Raw genomic sequence first — 14,910 nt, forward strand, 5'->3', positions numbered from 1 at the left:
AAATAGCGATAACAAACTCCAATTGTCAAAATCCAAGATGGCTGCCTGTCGGCCATGTTGTTTTCCGATTGGTCCCAAAATGCAATATGCATAACTAGGCACCAAAGGAAACCTACATATGAAATTTGAGAAAGATCCCTTCAGTACTTCCTCAGAAATAGCGATAACAAACTCAAATTGTCAAAATCGAAGATGGCTGCCTGTCGGCCATGTTGTTTTCTGATCGGTCCCAAAATGCAATATGCATAACTAGGCACCAAGGGGAACCAACATATGAAATTTGAGAAAGATCCCTTTAATACTTTCTCAGAAATAGAGATAACAAACTTCAATTGTCAAAATCCAAGATGGCTGCCTGTTGGCCATGTTGTTTTCCGATCGGTCCCAAAATGCAATATGCATAACTAGGCACCAAGGGGAACCTACATATGAAATTTGAGAAAGATCCCTTTAATACTTTCTCAGAAATAGAGATAACAAACTTCAATTGTCAAAATCCAAGATGGCTGCCTGTCGGCCATTTTGTTTTCCGATTGGTCCCAAATTGCAATATGCATAACTAGGCACCAAAGGGAACCTACATATGAAATTTGAGAAAGATCCCTTCAATACTTCCTCAGAAATAGCGATAACAAACTCCAATTGTCAAAATCCAAGATGGCTGCCTGTCGGCCATTTTGTTTTCCGATTGGTCCCAAAATGCAATATGCATAACTAGGCACCAAAGGGAACCTACATATGAAATTTGAGAAAGATCCCTTCAGTACTTCCTCAGAAATAGCGATAACAAACTCCAATTGTCAAAATCCAAGATGGCTGCCTGTCGGCCATGTTGTTTTCCGATTGGTCCCAAAATGCAATATGCATAACTAGGCACCAAAGGGAACCTACATATGAAATTTGAGAAAGATCCCTTCAGTACTCCCTCAGAAATAGCGATAACAAACTCCAATTGTCAAAATCCAAGATGGCTGCCTGTCGGCCATGTTGTTTTCTGATCGGTCCCAAAATGCAATATGCATAACTAGGCACCAAGGGGAACCTACATATGAAATTTGAGAAAGATCCCTTTAATACTTTCTCAGAAATAGAGATAACAAACTTCAATTGTCAAAATCCAAGATGGCTGCCTGTTGGCCATGTTGTTTTCCGATCGGTCCCAAAATGCAATATGCACAACTAGGCACCAAGGGAAACCTACATATGAAATTTGAGAAAGATCCCTTCAGTACTTCCTCAGAAATAGCGATAACAAACTCCAATTGTCAAAATCCAAGATGGCTGCCTGTCGGCCATGTTGTTTTCCGATTGGTCCCAAAATGCAATATGCATAACTAGGCACCAAAGGAAACCTACATATGAAATTTGAGAAAGATCCCTTCAGTACTTCCTCAGAAATAGCGATAACAAACTCAAATTGTCAAAATCCAAGATGGCTGCCTGTCGGCCATGTTGTTTTCTGATCGGTCCCAAAATGCAATATGCATAACTAGGCACCAAGGGGAACCTACATATGAAATTTGAGAAAGATCCCTTTAATACTTTCTCAGAAATAGAGATAACAAACTTCAATTGTCAAAATCCAAGATGGCTGCCTGTTGGCCATGTTGTTTTCCGATCGGTCCCAAAATGCAATATGCATAACTAGGCACCAAGGGGAACCTACATATGGAATTTGAGAAAGATCCCTTTAATACTTTCTCAGAAATAGAGATAACAAACTCAATTGTCAAAAATCCAAGATGGCTGCCTGTTGGCCATGTTGTTTTCCGATCGGTCCCAAAATGCAATATGCACAACTAGGCACCAAGGGGAACCTGCATATGAAATTTCAGAAAGATCCCTTCATTACTTTCACAGAAATAGCGATAACAAACTTTAATTGTCAGAATCCAAGATGGCTGCCTGTCGGCCATGTTGTTTTCTGATTAGTCTCAAAATGCAATATGCATAACCAGGCACAAAGAGGAACCTTCATATGAAATTTGAGAAAGATCCCTTCAGTACTTTCACAGAAATAGCGATAACAAACTTCAATTGTCAAAATCCAAGATGGCTGCCTGTCGGCCATTTTGTTTTCCGATTGGTCCCAAATTGCAATATGCATAACTAGGCACCAAAGGGAACCTACATATGAAATTTGAGAAAGATCCCTTCAGTACTTCCTCAGAAATAGCGATAACAAACTCCAATTGTCAAAATCCAAGATGGCTGCCTGTCGGCCATGTTGTTTTCCGATTGGTCCCAAAATGCAATATGCATAACTAGGCACCAAAGGGAACCTACATATGAAATTTGAGAAAGATCCCTTCAGTACTTCCTCAGAAATAGCGATAACAAACTTCAATTGTCAAAATCCAAGATGGCTGCCTGTCGGCCATGTTGTTTTCTGATCGGTCCCAAAATGCAATATGCATAACTAGGCACCAAGGGGAACCTACATATGAAATTTGAGAAAGATCCCTTTAATACTTTCTCAGAAATAGAGATAACAAACTTCAATTGTCAAAATCCAAGATGGCTGCCTGTTGGCCATGTTGTTTTCCGATCGGTCCCAAAATGCAATATGCATAACTAGGCACCAAGGGGAACCTGCATATGAAATTTGAGAAAGATCCCTTCATTACTTTCACAGAAATAGCGATAACAAACTTTAATTGTCAGAATCCAAGATGGCTGCCTGTCGGCCATGTTGTTTTCTGATTAGTCTCAAAATGCAATATGCATAACCAGGCACAAAGAGGAACCTTCATATGAAATTTGAGAAAGATCCCTTCAGTACTTTCACAGAAATAGCGATAACAAACTTCAATTGTCAAAATCCAAGATGGCTGCCTGTCGGCCATTTTGTTTTCCGATTGGTCCCAAATTGCAATATGCATAACTAGGCACCAAAGGGAACCTACATATGAAATTTGAGAAAGATCCCTTCAATACTTCCTCAGAAATAGCGATAACAAACTCCAATTGTCAAAATCCAAGATGGCTGCCTGTCGGCCATGTTGTTTTCCGATTGGTCTCAAAATGCAATATGCATAACTAGGCACTGAGGGGAACCTGCATATGAAATTTCAGAGAGATCCCTTCATTACTTTCACAGAAATAGCGATAACAAACTTTAATTGTCAGAATCCAAGATGGCTGCCTGTTGGCCATGTTGTTTTCTGATTAGTCTCAAAATGCAATATGCATAACCAGGCACAAAGAGGAACCTGCATATGAAATTTGAGAAAGATCCCTTCAGTACTTTCACAGAAATAGCGATAACAAACTTCAATTGTCAAAATCCAAGATGGCTGCCTGTCGGCCATTTTGTTTTCCGATTGGTCCCAAAATGCAATATGCATAACTAGGCACCAAAGGGAACCTACATATGAAATTTGAGAAAGATCCCTTCAGTACTTCCTCAGAAATAGCGATAACAAACTCCAATTGTCAAAATCCAAGATTGCTGCCTGTCGGCCATGTTGTTTTCCGATTGGTCCCAAAATGCAATATGCATAACTAGGCACCAAAGGGAACCTACATATGAAATTTGAGAAAGATCCCTTCAGTACTCCCTCAGAAATAGCGATAACAAACTCCAATTGTCAAAATCCAAGATGGCTGCCTGTCGGCCATGTTGTTTTCCGATCGGTCCCAAAATGTAATATGCATAACTAGGCACCAAGGGGAACCTACATATGAAATTTGAGAAAGATCCCTTTAATACTTTCTCAGAAATAGAGATAACAAACTTCAATTGTCAAAATCCAAGATGGCTGCCTGTTGGCCATGTTGTTTTCCGATCGGTCCCAAAATGCAATATGCACAACTAGGCACCAAGGGAAACCTACATATGAAATTTGAGAAAGATCCCTTCAGTACTTCCTCAGAAATAGCGATAACAAACTCCAATTGTCAAAATCCAAGATGGCTGCCTGTCGGCCATGTTGTTTTCCGATTGGTCCCAAAATGCAATATGCATAACTAGGCACCAAGGGGAACCTACATATGAAATTTGAGAAAGATCCCTTTAATACTTTCTCAGAAATAGAGATAACAAACTTCAATTGTCAAAATCCAAGATGGCTGCCTGTTGGCCATGTTGTTTTCCGATCGGTCCCAAAATGCAATATGCATAACTAGGCACCAAGGGGAACCTACATATGAAATTTGAGAAAGATCCCTTTAATACTTTCTCAGAAATAGAGATAACAAACTTCAATTGTCAAAATCCAAGATGGCTGCCTGTTGGCCATGTTGTTTTCCGATCGGTCCCAAAATGCAATATGCACAACTAGGCACCAAGGGGAACCTGCATATGAAATTTCAGAAAGATCCCTTCATTACTTTCACAGAAATAGCGATAACAAACTTTAATTGTCAGAATCCAAGATGGCTGCCTGTCGGCCATGTTGTTTTCTGATTAGTCTCAAAATGCAATATGCATAACCAGGCACAAAGAGGAACCTGCATATGAAATTTGAGAAAGATCCCTTCAGTACTTTCACAGAAATAGCGATAACAAACTTCAATTGTCAAAATCTAAGATGGCTGCCTGTCGGCCATTTTGTTTGCCGATTGGTCCCAAAATGCAATATGCATAACTAGGCACCAAAGGAAACCTACATATGAAATTTGAGAAAGATCCCATCAGTACTTTCTCAGAAATAGCGATAACAAGAATTGTTTATGGACGGACGGAGGGATGGAGGGACGGCCGGACGGACGGAGGGATGGAGGGACGGCCGGACGGACGGACGGACCACGGACCACGGACGCAGGGCGATTTGAATAGCCCACCATCTGATGATGGTGGGCTAAAAATTAACATGTGACATTACCAGCAGCATAATGGATAAGGTTCCAATTTAAAATCAAAATATCCCGTGATTAACCCAGTGGTGTTGAACTCTTCATTTGATATGCAGTAGAATGCTGGGACATCCTTCCATAAGGCTTCAGGGAATTATTTGAAACAAGTTTTACAGTAACTGTAATCCATTACACAGGTAAAAATAACAGCAACAATGAAATACTGGTAACGATTTATTTCTGACATTGTTGGATGTTCTGAGACTGTAAAGACCAGGATAATCACCTATACAAAGGTTTTCTATGTCGTTACAATGATTTCATTCATACCAACAGTCATTAGATAAGTGTTGAACACAGTCAGAGATACAGCACAACGGCACAGAAGGTACCATATATGGATGTAAATCATCGTTTTCATCCATGTATAAACTTCAGCACTTTCTACAATCCTACCATAACACCTTGTCAGAAATATTTCCCCTGCTGTTCACAAAACTGATAAAACTTCTGTGAATTATGGATACTGCAATGTTGATTCCCTCTGGATGAAGATGTGTGTAGCTGATGAGGTGTCATCCCCCATGTAGGGTAGATATGAACACTATCCTGTCATTGTCTTTGATTGGGTACTCTAGTTCCCCCTGTAACACAACAGGTTGAAAAACAATACATAAATTATAAATACTGTATAATTTTATATATCTCTTTTGTTATATTGAAATTGGTTTAATTATTAAAACATCATATAGAATCCAAACTTGTGTGGAATATCTGTTTAAACAACAAAATGAAATAACACAAAATTAAATTATACAAGTTCCTGCTGAAAATAACCATGTAACTTATCACCCTGCATTGTAACACTATCTCGAGCATGGATCAGCTCTAGCACAGGGACCCATGCATTAGTTACTGTTAGGCCTGTTAGATATAGGGTTTATATCAACATTCAGTAATATTGACACCTCCTCTGCGGGCACAGATCCAGGAATTTGAAAAGGGGGTGGTCCAGAATTTTTTTGGTAATGCGAGCGCCATAGGCGCGAGCCGAATGTTTTTGTAAGGCAAAGGCGTTTTTTTTTTAAGCTATAAAAAAAATTCTCATCTGAAAACCCCCAGGACCCCCCCCCCCCCCCCCCCCCCCCCCCCCCCTCTGGATCTGCTAGTGCTTATAGTATGATGTAAATGAAGAGTATTACCATCAGTTCCCAGTCTGAATCGTTGATCAACACCAGTATCCCTGGGCGTCTATTAAAGGATGAAAAAAATAACAACATTAGATATCTAACACCAGGCATCAATAAAACTTGTGAGTTCTTTATGATCTGCTATCGAGTTCTGTTGGCAACAGAATTAAGTCTTCATTCAAAACAAAATCAACAGCAAGAAAACTTGGTGAAAAGTGGTGAAAGTGGCTCACTTTTGCTACATCATAAAACATATTGTCTCTCTTATCAAAGTTGACCAATGTCCAAAGTACATGTATTAAGATATTGAGTTTGGGCAAACATTTTCTTGGATGTATCAAAATATAGGACAGTTGAGCCCATGCCTAAAGCATGATGTTCCAGTGGCAAGTAGTGAAGGAGATACAGCCTGGACATACTTTTTCTTTGATGAAGGTCAAAGGCCAAAATATAGGTCAAAGTGCGGAAAGACTGAAGGACAAAAGGACACAATGTATTCAAGTTGGGGGACTAATAAACTTTTAGTTTAATATAACACAAGTGACCCAATGGACATGTATTGCTAATCTGACCCCTGTAGCTTAGGAATGCAGATTTTGTTTGAAAATTTAATACCTCTGCTTTCAACATTGAAATCATCATTAAAGCCCTTCTTATCAGCATGTCAAAATATTTGGTATTCATGATGAAATGATTTGAAACTTTAAGTACATTTAACCCCCGTCTTAAAAAGTAGGTCAGCGTCATTTGTTTTTTAAACGAACATGGAAGCACTTATCCAACATGCATGATGCTATAATGTTTCGGACTCTTGTTTATGGGATGAAGGGCTACAAAGCTGGTTTTAATGAGAGACCATGACCTAATTTCACTATCATAGTGGTCAACTTATCTTCAAATAACATCCCAATAACCAATACTGCATCGGTAGGTCCTGGGTCATGATAAGGCAATGAGCATGGTGTGATGATGGATACCAAGTTTATTCAAACGAACGACCATGACCTTAGTACTAGTTGTCAAATGTTTTAAAATTTGAATTAAGAATATAAAACTTTGACCAATTTGGCCCATATATGAACCTGTCCAAGGTATGCCCATAGCAAACTTTTAAAAAATTGACCAAGTTCCTTTTTTAATATACTGGCACAAAATTGATAGACAATTTTTGACAGGAAAATTGAGGTCAAATATGACCCTTGGCCCAATATCTAATCTTCAGAATTTTTTCATCAAAACAAGGAATCTCAAAACATTATAAGTTGGTAAAGGATATTATTGTGTAGAATACCAACACTGTATTTCCTTGCATGAAGAGTTCCGGCCTCTCCTGTAGCATAGTGTCTCTCATCCATGGTAACAATGATCCTATTGTCCCTGTGATAAAACATCAAAACCAACAGTAATGATTTACAGAAACGTCATAAACAAAGTGACAAACTTATTCAAGTTTCCATACACTCCAATAAATACATGTGTTTTTCAGTAGAATAAAATATTGTTTATCATTGCTCTGTCATTCTACTTACACTCTTTTTCTGACTTGGGTAAGGTCACTTCATGCTTCTTTGTTTTGTTGAATAACAGCTCCGCTCCGCCACTGAAACAACATGAACATACCACAGTCATTAAAATTTGAAAAGAAATACTGTAGAATTACATTGGGAATATATTTATTTTACAAATTATAATAAATATCAACTTTGGATATATTGAATATACATACCACAGTTGTCAATGTTGACCTTTTTTTTATAATTTGTAAAATGTAGACATAATACAAAGAGTAAATTCAAACCATCATAACATTATCATACAGGGTTCATTTTGGGCCATTTTGACAAGATTTCAGAAATCTTATGGGCAAAACAATAGAAAATTGAGGAAATTTGTGAGTTTGGTGGGCCATTTTGGAAAATATTTGGCCCCATGGCTCCCCTCCAGAGTTATCCCTGATCATATACAATGTAATCAGTATACAAATACAATACCTCTGCTAAGGAACCAAACCATGGACTATTGGTTCACCTATTGAGCTTAAGAAAAATTCTCAAAATCTGATAGAAAAAAGTATCTTACCATGCAGGGCGACATTACCATAAAATGACATACTCACTACCAAAATATTTGTTTAATAGTTAAAAATAATTTAGAAGCATTTTTTTCCAAATTTTTATTAGCTCACCTGGTCCAAAGTTTTGTTTTTTATAAATTTCATTCAAGTCCAATTTATTCAGTCATGAAACATCATTCAAGTGTAAAAATAAAAATCATTTGCACTTTAGAAACTACCAAGAAATGATGCAATACTTCAGATAGATTAAGGTGGATCATGACACTTGTACTCCCCATAGTACGCCAGTATAAATATTCAATATCATCAAATAAAATAACTATATACATGTATATAAGTCCTAAAAGAGAATAATATACTTGTTATATTCATATTAGTTGATATCAAAGATGACTTTTGTTTTAAAATTTGAGAAAAGTTGATGAGTCTGAATGGCAACCCACATGCACAGGTAACTGGATTGGCTAGTCCAAATTTTCAAATTTTCTGACGATCTTACTTCGTAGATACATTAACATCAGAACCCTTCAGATTAGCCACAGGCTTACCTATAAATGTATGTCTGGTTAACTTAGTACGTCTTTTTTGTGTGTAATGTAGAACTTAAGAATTCAGAGAGTTTATCTAAAATGTTTTTTCATGAAACAGTTAGGCAGCCTGGGTTAGATTCCCAGATCGGCCGTGAAAAGGTATGCGCCACCTGCCTGACCAAGTGGGTTTTCCCCGGGTACTCCCTAGTTTCCTCCCACAGTAAGACTTCTTGCGCGCTTCATCCGGGGCAACAAGCGTGATTAATATAAGTTGATATAGCTTCTTTCGCAATTGTTGTAAAATAAATAAAGTTAAAATTTTAAAATTTAATATCATGGCATTAGTGTTTAGCTCTCGGAATTCTATAGTTTCTGATTATACCAATAATAAACTGGATCATTAAATCTAATTTAAATTCAAATAATTTCACAATGAAATATCTGTTTGTTATGTTTATGTAACTATATCTCTTAACAAATAGACCACATCAATACATTAGTGGAGGGGTTCATCATTAATTACAACCCGTTTGGCTATTTCTCGAATTTTACTCAGCATGAATCCATTGAAGCACTTTAACATCAAATTTCTATATAAGACAACGCTTTCAGTAAAGGACTCGCACAACTAAATCAGCCAATCAGCTGGTGTTTCACGTGAACCAAGTCCTTGAGGAAAATGTGTTTCTTAGGTTTGTAGCTGTTTTCCTGAGTAATTAATATATGAAATGGGTACTTTCTATACACGAGAATAAAGTGTAGGGTCTTGAGGTTTGGAAAATCAAAAATATACACTCCTACTGAAAATAGAATGGCGTAGGATTCGAGGTGTAAACAGGCGGGAATTCCCCAGGTAGGGGTTCCCCAGTGTACTCTTAATGTCAGGGTTACTGTCTTCCGAGTACCCGTGTGCTCTAATATGCCATTAAACCTATACAATAACAGCATTTATCCGATAGAAAAAACTTCAAACTTTAATTTGATATAAATTTCACATCATTTGAACTTCAAACGAGCGAATAAAGGGATTGGGTCACTAGTAATAACATATAGTAAATTATTTAGTTGTGTGAGTCCTAAACATTATATATTTTAGTAAAATATTATTTACCTTGTAAAATAAATCGCCATAAAATAGTATATTTCGGTTTCGGGTTTCTGAATTACATAACACATCTGAAACCTTTAAAATCGGGGTAATAGATGTATAAAAAAAGTCGACAACCCCCGATTTTTTTTTAAAGGTTTCAGAATGTATAGTATATGTGGTTGTTAACTGATGTCATAAGTTACTCAGAATCCCGTACGCGAAGTTGGTGGTTACGTTATGTAGAAATTAACTAGTCTATAGGTACGCCCGTCTAGGTAGGGTGTCCCCAAGCTGTTTCACCTAATAACTTAAATGTCTTTATAATGTATCTATTGTATCGATGGAAATAAACAAATAGTGTTTATGTGATATCCTATATCCATACCTGAATTCGAGGACGACTCGTCGCGCCATGCTGCTTTATGTTATCAAATATATTTCCACTTCCGGTTAAATCAAAACTAAAAATAGACTGAAATCGAAAGTAAGATAGGATAGGGGTTCGATGCTCAGCATAAACTCCTTTTGGTATTTTTTTTTTATTATTATTATTTTTATTACATATAAGTCTAACCAAGATTAATTAATTTCTTTTTCAAACATTTTTACAGGCCAATCCCCTACCCTACCAAAATCAGTTCCTAGCGCATCGGTTAATAGGAACATATTATAGCTATTAAAAAAAACAATTACTTCTTTATAAATCAACAGAAAAACTTTATGGATGTGTGGCTTGATGTGGTCTTAAGTTCCTAATTTTGTAATGAAATCAAATCTCGTGAAAAATATAAAATTCACCCTTTTCTTTCAAGCATATCATCACATTGGTTTATATATAGTAAACTGTTCATCAGCTACAGTGTAATTGAAATTTATCACAACATCTGTTTAGCATTAGAGGAGAAAAAGCATGCTTGTTTAATTTTTTGGTGACATATTTAAAGCATTTGATCATGTTTGACATACAGGTTTGTTAATTAAATTAAAATCCTACGGTATATCAGGTGAATTAATTACTGATATGGTTAAGTAATTATCTTTCGAACGGAAAACAAAGAGTATTCATTGCAAATTCACTTTCTGACACCGGTGTTATTAAAGCAGGAGTGCCACTTAGAATCTTTAAATAACTGGGCAAAGAGATGGTTGGTCAAGTTTAACCCTAGTAAAACAGAAGTGATTTTGATTTCGATTTCTGAAAATTTAGATGGGGGATATATAACTAAAATTTGACAATGAGTTCCTAAACTTAAGTAATTGCCATAGACACTTGGATGTTACTTTTAATTCGAAAGGTAAATGGGACGACCATATTGAAAATACCTGATTACATCTGTTCTTAGAAAGCTAAACGCTCTAAGGAAATTGTAATATACGAATAAACGTGATACAAAATAATATTAAAGATATATAAAACTTTTATCTTACCGATTTTGGAATATGGTTGTGAATTATGGGATAGGGATAATGTGTTACAAGCAAATTTAGTATGCCCAACGTGAAGGTGCACATATTATAATGCATATCTGCCAAGTTTCCCGCATCGGGCGGGAGACTCCCGAATATTCAATTCAACAAGAGATCCCATAGGGATCTTGGCGCCCACCATTGAATGATCTTTATAGGTTCCATGTCAGATTGATCTTTTCTCTACTTTCCCCTTCCTCTAAGTCTTACTAATCTGTGTAAATTCAGAAACAGCCCTCTAGTACTTTTCAAACAAGGGGAACCTATATATAAAATTTAAGATTTAGCGATAATGGCTGTCTGTCGGCCATGTTGTTTTCGGATTGGTCCCAAAATGCAACACCAGGGACCAAGGGGAACCTACAGATGAAATTTGAGAAAGATCCCTTCAGTACCTTCTGTAAAATAGCGATAACAAACTTCAATTGTCAAAATACAAGATGGCTGCCTGTCGGCCAGGTTGTTTTCTGACTGGTCTCAAAATGCAATATGCATAACTAGGCACCGAGGGAAACCTACATATGAAATTTGAGAAAGATCCCTTCATTACTTTCTGAGAAATAGGGATAACAAACTTCAATTGTCAAAATCCAAGATGGCTGCCTGTCGGCCATGTTATTTTCCGTTTGGTCTCAAAATGCAATATGCATAACTAGGCACCAAGGGGAACCTATATATGAAATTTGAGAAAGATCTCTTCAGTACATTCTGAGAAATAGCGATAACAAACTTCAATTGTCAAAACCCAAGATGGCTGCCTGTCGGCCATGTTGTTTTCCAATAGGTCTCAAGATGCTTTATGTATAACTAGGCACCAAGGGAAACATACATATGAAATTTAAGAAAGATCTCTTCAGTACATTCTGAGAAATAGCGATAACAAACTTCAATTGTCAAAATCCAAGATGGCTGCCTGTCGGCCATGTTGTTTTCTGATTGGTCTCAAAATGCAATATGCATAACTTGGTACCAAGGGCAACCTACATATGAAATTTGAGAAAGATCCCTTCAGTACTTTCTGAGAAATAGCAATAACAAACTTCAATTGTCACAAGAGATCCCAGAGGGATCTTGGCGCCCACCATTGAATGATCTTTATAGGTTCCATGTCAGATTGATCTTTTCTCTACTTTTCCCTTCCTCTAAGTCTTACTAGTCTGTGTAAATTCAGAAACAGCCCTCTAGTACTTTTCAAACAAGGGGAACCTATATATAAAATTTAAGATTTAGCGATAATGGCTGTCTGTCGGCCATGTTGTTTTCGAATTGGTCCCAAAATGCAACACCAGGGACCAAGGGGAACCTACAGATGAAATTTGAGAAAGATCCCTTCAGTACCTTCTGTAAAATAGCGATAACAAACTTCAATTGTCAAAATACAAGATGGCTGCCTGTCGGCCAGGTTGTTTTCTGACTGGTCTCAAAATGCAATATGCATAACTAGGCACCGAGGGAAACCTACATATGAAATTTGAGAAAGATCCCTTCATTACTTTCTGAGAAATAGGGATAACAAACTTCAATTGTCAAAATCCAAGATGGCTGCCTGTCGGCCATGTTATTTTCCGTTTGGTCTCAAAATGCAATATGCATAACTAGGCACCAAGGGGAACCTATATATGAAATTTGAGAAAGATCTCTTCAGTACATTCTGAGAAATAGCGATAACAAACTTCAATTGTCAAAACCCAAGATGGCTGCCTGTCGGCCATGTTGTTTTCCAATAGGTCTCAAAATGCTTTATGTATAACTAGGCACCAAGGGAAACATACATATGAAATTTAAGAAAGATCTCTTCAGTACATTCTGAGAAATAGCGATAACAAACTTCAATTGTCAAAATCCAAGATGGCTGCCTGTCGGCCATGTTGTTTTCCTATTGGTCCCGAGATGCAATATGCAGAATTACAGACCAAGGGGAACTTACAAAAAAGTTTGAGAAAGATCCCTTCAGTTCTTTCTGAAAAAAAAAGCGATAACAAACTTCAATTGTCAAACTCCAAGATGGCTGCCTATCGGCCATGTTGTTTTCCGATTGGTCTCAAAATGCAATATGCATAACTACACACTGAGGGAAACCTACATATGAAATTTGAGAAAGATCCCTTCATTACTTTCTGAGAAATAGCGATAACAAACTTCAATTGTCAAAATCCAAGATGGCTGCCTATCGGCCATGTTGTTTTCTGATTAGCCTCAAAATGCATTATGCATAACAAGGCACCGAGGGCAACCTACATATGAAATTTCAGAAAGATCCCTTCATACGTTTTTGAGAAATAACGATAACAAACTTCAATTGTTAAAATCCAAGATGGCTGCCTGTCCGCCATGATGTTTTCCGATTGGTCTCAAAATGCAATATGCATAACTAGGCATCGAGGGAAACCTACATATGAAATTTCAGAAAGATCCCTTCAGTACTTTCTGAGAAATAGCGATAACAAGAATTGTTTACGGACGGACGGACGGACCACGGACCACGGACGCAGGGCGATTTGAATAGCCCACCATCTGATGATGGACTGATGATGGTGGGCTAAAAGTCAAATTCTCCAGTTTGAAATTAATGACCCGCGCGGGTCCCGAATTTTGGGTTAATTTACCTTCATATGCTAGCAGCAATTCTTTATATTTCAGGTTTAGAGTTACTTTCTAATAGACGTCAAAGAAGAAAATTACAACTAGGCTAATGTACAAGATGAAAAATAATTCAACTCCAGACTTTTTAAATTCTACATTGCCTCAAATGGTTGGTCAAAATACCCGGGGCCCGTATGTACTGAGGAATATAAATGGTTTTGTTATTCCCAACTACAGGCTTTCTAGTACAAATACTTAAACTTTGTCGCGTGTCACCTAAGAAATCTATAAGCTATATTTTTTTTGCAAACTTTGTTGGGAGTCATCCCAACAAAATATCAAAGTTATCGCCAGAGTACAGACACCGGCACACGGCATAAACCCATTTTTTAAAAATCTTGTTTAATGTAAAAATATGTCTTTGTGAAGTGTATGACATGGCGTTTTCTTTTTACAGACAATCCATTTCTTATTAGGATTTCAGAACTGATGATTGTACATTGTAACCAACATTACACCAGGAAATCAAACATCTCCATTCAGGTTTTTGTTCATTCTCCTTTTGTTATAAACGTCAGTGAAAGGCCAAATGACAGTGTGTGATAGGTTAATGTAATTTAACTATGATGGCTTTTTGATGTTATCGTTGCTACAACGGTTATTTCTCGTCTCCGCTGATGGAAGTTGCATCGTTCAGAATTGCATGCTCTTTTAAAATCTTTTTATATTCGAAAATTATCAAATTAATTGAATTGTGGTGCACACCAAGTATCCTAACGTTTGTTTTGGATGATTTTGCCCCCTTCTACATCACCGGAGTACTAAAGGACGACATTATCCGACTGTATCTAGGTTTGGTGTCATTCACGTAGATGTCCTTTCTGTAATCATTATGTGTATGGCCGGTGGTTACTCCGTCTGTCCAGCGTGATGTCATTATATAATGTACGTAGATGTAGAGCTGCTATCTCTTCTAGATTCACATCTAAAGGTGCGATTCACTTGCGTTAATCCTTTGAGGTCATCAAAAGGATGATGATGTTGTACATAATTTGCATGTAATTGAAAAGCTTATAGATTATCGATTTAGAACGAAAAACGATTGTGAGCATCTAAGTTCAATGGTCAAGAATTCCAGTAAGTGAAAAGCATCCATTTCCTTTGTTGTTGGTAAAACTC

General features: G+C 37.2%; 1 protein-coding gene across 1 annotated transcript; it reads right to left on the reverse strand.

Moving 5' to 3' along the window:
• Nucleotides 1–5,018: 5,018 nt before the first annotated feature.
• On the reverse strand, nt 5,019–10,142 carry LOC117320209 (ubiquitin-related modifier 1-like). The gene is made up of 5 exons (XM_033874866.1): nt 10,067–10,142; nt 7,517–7,587; nt 7,283–7,364; nt 6,000–6,048; nt 5,019–5,441 (listed from the first exon to the last, which is right to left on the reverse strand). The coding sequence occupies exons 1-5, from the start codon at nt 10,093–10,095 to the stop codon at nt 5,373–5,375; spliced, it is 300 nt and encodes a 99-aa protein (XP_033730757.1). The 5' UTR covers nt 10,096–10,142; the 3' UTR covers nt 5,019–5,372.
• Nucleotides 10,143–14,910: the final 4,768 nt, after the last annotated feature.

This window comes from Pecten maximus, chromosome 2 (genome assembly GCF_902652985.1).
Source record: "Pecten maximus chromosome 2, xPecMax1.1, whole genome shotgun sequence".
Taxonomy (NCBI): Eukaryota; Metazoa; Mollusca; class Bivalvia; order Pectinida; family Pectinidae; genus Pecten; species Pecten maximus.